The 6,956-nt window shown below is 41.9% G+C and overlaps 1 protein-coding gene across 1 annotated transcript; it reads right to left on the bottom strand.

Annotated features, from left to right (window-relative positions):
• Window positions 1-1,574: 1,574 nt before the first annotated feature.
• Window positions 1,575-6,632, bottom strand: LOC136503554 (SEC12-like protein 1). Its single transcript, XM_066498594.1, has 10 exons — window positions 6,514-6,632; window positions 5,284-5,823; window positions 3,844-3,976; window positions 3,392-3,483; window positions 3,027-3,126; window positions 2,861-2,933; window positions 2,641-2,771; window positions 2,599-2,606; window positions 1,772-1,891; window positions 1,575-1,650 (listed from the first exon to the last, which is right to left on the bottom strand). The coding sequence occupies exons 1-10, from the start codon at window positions 6,630-6,632 to the stop codon at window positions 1,575-1,577; spliced, it is 1,392 nt and encodes a 463-aa protein (XP_066354691.1).
• Between the last annotated feature and the right edge of the window lie 324 nt (window positions 6,633-6,956).

The raw sequence follows: 6,956 nt of genomic DNA, 5'->3' as shown, positions 1-6,956 counted from the left end.
GGCTTACCATTAAATTAGTTTTACTCCACTGATCTGGACCAAGGTAAATATTCATAATTTGTTCTAGATTACTAGAATAACTGTCGAGTTGTTGATTGTTTGTTTATGTGGATTATTATAACCTTGAGTGTATATATTGATTGATTAAATGACTAAGTAATTGACCTTGCAGACATGCTATCCTAGAGCACTGGACATATACCTATTTAAGTATTTATATTTATGAAATTTCCTTATTTTATATTTCTATGCATAACTAATTGAGAATTTTCATGTTTTTAATAATAATAAAACCACTAAATGTTGTTGACATATCTCGCTATAGCGTTTTATAAATAATGTTGAAGGATGGCTTACCTTGGTTGTGTGCATTTGTATAGCAGCACATAGAATGTTTAGTTAGAGGCCGGCTTCATATTCAACTTGTAAGCCACTTTCCACACACTACTGGATTCAGGTTCTTTGCCGAGTGCCTGAGGCATTCGGCAAAGGCCATTTTGCACTCGACAAAGAACACACGGCAAAAAATTGATTGGTAAAGCTCTCTTTGCCAAGTGTCTTTTATCAGGCACTCGGTAAAGAAAAGCGGCCGTCACGGCGCCGGTCCCGTTGACGGTCACTTTGCCGAGTGCCAACCCTGCAGGCACTCGACAAAGAGTTTTTATTTTTTTTTACAAATTTTCTTTGCTGAGTGCCAACCTTCAGGCACTCGGCAAAGATTGTTTTATTTTTTTCTAAATTTCTTTGCCGAGTGCCATCTGTCCGGCACTCGGCAAAGTTTGAATTTTTTTTTAAAATTTCTTTGCCGAGTGCCCTCTGTCCGGCACTCGGCAAAGATTGAATTTTTTTTTTTAAATTTCTTTGCCGAGTGCCCTCTGCCCGGCACTCGGCAAAGTTTGAATTTTTTTTTAAAAAAAAAATCTTTGCCGAGTGCCCTCTGTCCGGCACTCGGCAAAGTTTGAACTTTTTTTTAAAATTTCTTTGCCGAGTGCCCTCTGCCCGGCACTCGACAAAGTTTGAATTTTTTTTAAAAAAAAATTCTTTGCCGAGTGCCCTCTGTCCGGCACTCAGCAAAGTTTAATTTTTTTTTAAATTTCTTTGCCGAGTGTCATGGTCACAGCAGTCAGCAAAGCTGGAAAATGATTTTCTGGACACCCATTTTCTAGCTTTGCCAAGTGCTATGACCATTGCACTCGGCAAAGGGGTCCTTTGCCGAGTGCAACACTCGGCAAAGTGACCAAAAACTGCAATTTTTAATTTTTTTTTTACATTCCATCATCACAAATAAATTCATACAAACATATATCACATATATATCTCATCCATCACATATATATCTCATCCATCACATATATATCTTATCCATCATATATATATATATCTCATCCATCACATATATATCTCATCCATCCACACATCCATCCGCACATATCACATCCATCACAATATATATCACATATATAACAATAAGTGCTCAAGTCCATCCAAATAAATCCACAAGTCCATCAAAGTCCACAAGTGCATCACAAGTATATCACAAAGTGAACAACAAATGAAAAAAATACAACGTGCACTCATCTCGGCCAAGGCGACTGTGGTGAAGGCCCAGCTCCATCATTCGAAGATGCATGAGGTGGATTATTCGAACCTCTGCAATAAGCAGTCAGGCAGAACTAAAAAGCAGGCCTGACTTAACCTCTGCAATAAGCAGTCAGGCAGAACTAAAAAGAAAAGTGCCCAGTAAACTAATATAATGCCAAGCTATAGTTACCTTTCAGTAGGACAAAACTCGATGGAGGTGACTGAGGAACCAAGATGAACTTTCTTGCTCCAGTGAGAAACTTCCATTTTCTTTACATCAACAGCACAGAAGTCACCATCATTGCTTCCTCTGAAAGAAATACAGATCCATGTGAGCATGCTAAAAGGTTATACAGCGCATAGTTAGAGTGATAATCATAACTAGTACGACTTCCTCTCCATTGCTAAAAGGTTATACAGCGCATAGTTTGGAAGGTCAAATAGTGCCTAGGATGGATACCTTTCGATATTTAGGATTAATGCTACAGAGGGACGGGGATATTGATGAAGATGTTAGCCATAGAATCAAAGCAGGGTGGATGAAGTGGCGGCAAGCGTCTGGTGTCCTATGTGACAAAAGGGTATCACAGAAGCTAAAAGGCAAGTTTTATAGGACGGCAATTAGACCTGCTATGTTGTATGGTGCAGAATGTTGGCCTACGAAAAGACGACATATTCAACAGCTAAGTGTCGCGGAAATGCGTATGTTGCGTTGGATTTGCGGGCATACAAGAAGGGATCGAGTTCGAAACGATGATATACGTGAGAGATTAGGGGTAGCGCCAATTGAAGAAAAGCTTGTCCAACACCGGTTGAGATGGTTTGGACATGTGCAACGGAGACCTCCAGATGCACCGGTGCGTAGTGGAATCCTAAGTCAGGATAGTAACGTGAAGAGAGGCAGAGGAAGACCGAAGTTGACTTGGGTAGAGGCAATAAAAGGAGACTTGAAAGGATGGAATATACCCAAAGACTTAGCCTTAGATAGGAGTGCTTGGAAGACAGCTATTCACGTGCCTGAACCTTGATTGTTTCTGTTGGGTTTCAACTCTAGCCTACCCCAACTTGTTTGGGACTTAAAGGCTTTGTTGCTGTTGTTGTTGTTGTTGTTGTAGGCTTTCCCAAAAGTCTTTTGTACCAAATTCTCTTCCAATCGCTTACGTTCCAGACAACAGTAACAACTTTGGAACCTGCTCCAGTGATGAACACAGATCTAGTCAAAATCAGCCTGCCTTCAATTCCGCATATGTATAATTCTCAAGATCAATTAAAAGCGCACCTTTTGCAACAGTGCAAAATAGGAACGGTTTCATGCCATCCCTAGAAAAGCGGCAACACTCAATCTTCTCATCCTGTAGGCATACAAAGAAAAAAGTAGGGAAAAGAAGTCAATTTCAACCATCTCAACAAGTAAACAAAAATAAAAGAAATTTATCATAGCATACCGAGGATCGAGTCAAATTGACCAGTGGTGCGCCCTCATCTATCTTCCATATTCTTGCAGATCCATCAGTGGATGTTGAAACTAAGAACTCTGAGTCTAAGCTACAAAATGAAAGGCACCAATGCTGTATCAGTTGGTGATGATTGAAGTGACCAGTAACCAGAAACCATGACACTAGAGAAGTTGAGATGTAGGTTTGGAATTAACTATATGTTATACTATCAATGTTTTTTTTTCCAGTTCAAAAGACAACTCTAGTGAGTGTGTCCATTTTACATAAGCATTTAGCTAATCTAATGATGATATTTCTGGCACTCCTCTGTGAACAATAAGAAAAGAAAAGTAATGCTTTAAGCTTGTCCTGACCTGATATCCATGTCTCGGAAGGATTTATGAGCTTTGGGTTCATCCAAAAGCACATTCATGCTTGGCCAATGGAATATTCTGAGATGCCCATCCTGCAGTGGTACAAAAGAACAAGTCAACTGGTATCAGATTCAGCTAAAAAGAGTATTGATATCGGACAAGTCACTGCATTGAACAATAGGACTAGACAACAAATGAAACATTTAGAATAAATAGTTTTCATAGCATGTACAAAGCAAGGGTTTTAAATGCAAGAGAGTGGTTCAAAATATAGGATGTACAAAGGAAGGGTTTAAATGTACAAACAGTTAAAATAAACTGCTGACAACTTTCTTCTTATAGCAGGTATAACAAAAGAAGAAGCAAACAATAGGAATGGAAAACAAAGAAAAATGAGAAGAAAAAACTTTGATCCCTCGAAATTCAGAAATCAATATAATACAAACCCATACCTCTCCACCAATGGCAAATTTGGCACCATCTGTGCTGAAAGCAAGACACTTTTGTGGTCCAACAGATTCTAGTGGAGGAGCATCTCTTGGAATAATGCGTACTGTGAACTCTTCAAATATCAGTTTGAATAACCTATAGTTTGGAAAGATGATATGGTAATTAAGTCATAGACTTGATAAAGTATAAGCAAAGGACAAACAAACAAAATGGATCAAGGAAGGGAGAAGCTTTCAGTAGTAAATATGATCAAAACTAAAAGGAATGAAATTAGTGTGGAAATTAAAAAATGTTCAATTGGTTAGATTAACAAGGAAACTGAGGAAGAATATTTCTATTGCACTTATGATATCCATGAGCAAAATTAAGCTGCTTTAAATTATCCAGATGATCATTTGTTGCGAAATTGATGACGATGCAATTATATGACACAAATTTACACACTGTATCGCTGTAAGTATAAATTGCAATGGTAACTTTTCATTCTCCTATCATTTTGTATCTCATAATCTCATAAATCTATAGGTTCTACTAATAAGAGTAGTTTTACTAAAACTTGAGAAATCCAGAGCGTAAGCATTACATATATGTTGCAACTTTCAAATTACATGTCATGCATTTCTTACATAACTAAACTACCAGGAGGAGAAATTCTTGTCGTTAGACACTAAAATCACTGCACATTTGGAAGGTCACGAAGATCTACATAAACTTATATTCCCAAATGAACTAGTACAACTAATTCCACAAAATCCATTACTCAATTGCATAGCTCAATCTATTTAAGACCTGTGACCATTTGGTACTATGGTGCCAAAGAAGACTGAGGAAATGCTAATTTTCTGAAAGCGCTTTCAAGGAGTGCTCGAATCATTGTTTACACTAGTATCCATATCATCTCTCCGTTGTCCAACATGTGGATCAAAATTTCCCCACTTATACCAGCAAAACTGTCCAATAGCTAGTTATCAGCACAATCTGACCCTGTATACATAATAATGGTAAAGTACAATTACATTTCAGCAATGTTAGTAGCTGGGCAGCACCATTGGTTCAACCCAAGAGGGAATAAAACGAAAGTGTGATCTGCGATGAGTAATGAGAGGATGCTCCAGTTTCCAAAACAGAGCCCTGATTGAGCCTCCTTAAAATAGCAAGTCAGCTGTCAATTGACCAATTCAGCCGCAGATATAAACTAAAATCGTTCTGAATTCCACACTCAACAACTAATTAGTGCCACTGATGGGCGGACAGACCAACGGTCCAACAGTGCATTCCAAATCACCCAAACGGACAAAAACCAGAAACTGCTGCGCGGGCAAGGGGGCAGACCCACCCAATCCATCACCGTGAGAACGTCCTCGCCCCACGCACCACTCTAAAATTTCACCACTAACACCAACACGAACAAGCAGTTTCCAGGGAGGAGCAGAATGGCGCACCTGCAGCCTGTGGCAGTGGCGCAGATGAGCCCAGGGGACGGAGCACCGGGGTCGCCGCCCAGCCTGATATCTGCGACCTTCTCCTCGCTCACCCCTCCACCGTGATGCGTGGGGACGGAGCACCGGGGTGGCTGCTTGGCGGCGATACGCGCGGGAGCGGGGCAACAAGACCGCCTCCCAGCGGCGAGTGCAACCGCGTGCTCGAGCAGAGGTGAGGTGGCCAGGCAGGGCGGCGGGGCACCGAGTCTGCTCCCGGCGTCCAGCGCGAGCGCGGCGCGAGGAAGGGCGGCGGCGCGCGGTGGCTGGTGGGCGCGGGGGCGGCCGCGGGCGCGGCGCACGGGGAGGGGAGGGCGGCGCGCGGCGCGGCGCGGGGGCGGGCCGGCGTTGGCAGGCGGCGGCGTGGGGACGGCCGGGAGCGGCGGCGCGCGGGCTGTCTGTGGCTTGACTGCCCGGCCAAATTCGGTTAAGTCCCCGCCCACCCCTTTGCCGAGCGTCGGATCACGGAGGCACTCGGCAAAGGAGATAATTTTATCGAGTGTCCTGATTCGGCTATCGGTAAATTTTTTAAATTTTTTTTTTTTTTACCAAGTCCTCCTGTGAAGGCACTCGGTAAAGAGAAATTTTTTAAAAAAATTTAAAAACCTCTTTTGCCGAGCGCCTTATTCTTGGCACTCGGCAAAGACCCCTTTTATCGAGTGTCATGCCCCGGCGCTTGATAAAGTTTTTTTTTTCCTCTAAATTTTTTGTGCAGCCCTTTTAAAGTACCAGGAACTTCTCGTTAGAATTTGGGGATTTTTTATGGATTTTTTATATATTTAGTTACTTTATTTCGTTTACTTGAATTTTTTTAAAAAAATATAAATTTGAACTGCACGTGGAATAATGGAATTTAATGATTCAAAAAATGATAGTCATGTTAGTGAGTGTAGTGTGAGGCCGTATCCAGAAATGGACCTGAAATTTCGGACATCTTGTTCGCGAAACATGACCGCGAACTTGCGTGCGAAGTGTTTTAAAATTCTATAAAAAACAAACGAAGTCCAAAAATCATGAAATTTGTTGAGATGTTGTGATATCGTATGTGGAGGCTATGATAAAATTTTAGAAGATTTCGTATACGTTGTCACGTACGATGCTTATAAACCAGGAATGTTCCAAAATGAGCCTGTGGTACGTGTGGTGGTGGCCTGATCTCTTGCAACTTCTGAACTTCCCAGTCTATGGCCGTACCTAGGAGATGCCGTGAGAAGAAATCGAGATGTCAACGGGGAATTCCCCATCGAAGGATAGCTTCCCATCCTCGTCCCCCGGGCAAAAATCTCCTCCATCCCCATCTCCGCGAATGCCATCGGGGGAAGTTCCCGCCCATCCCCGTCCCCATGCGGGAATTTCATCCCCGTGGGGTCCCCGTCCCTGTCACAAAATCCAAGTAGCTACTATGGACGAAAGCAAATCTAAAATCCAAAGAAACAATCCTAGCAAAGCTTACAGTTGAGAAGAATCTCGTACATCCGGGTTTACCATGAAATAGATCCAGTTCCCATCTTAGAAAATCTAAATCCCCAAAGAAAATACAAAAGCAAAATTAAACAAGATTCCTACAGGGCCACGGAGCTCCACAGCTATGATGTCCTCTAGCCAATCACGGACTAGAATTGAAAGGAGATGCACAT

This window comes from Miscanthus floridulus, chromosome 14, assembly GCF_019320115.1.
Source record: "Miscanthus floridulus cultivar M001 chromosome 14, ASM1932011v1, whole genome shotgun sequence".
NCBI classification, from domain to species: domain Eukaryota; kingdom Viridiplantae; phylum Streptophyta; class Magnoliopsida; order Poales; family Poaceae; genus Miscanthus; species Miscanthus floridulus.
This window is presented reverse-complemented; position numbering and strand designations above follow the sequence as displayed.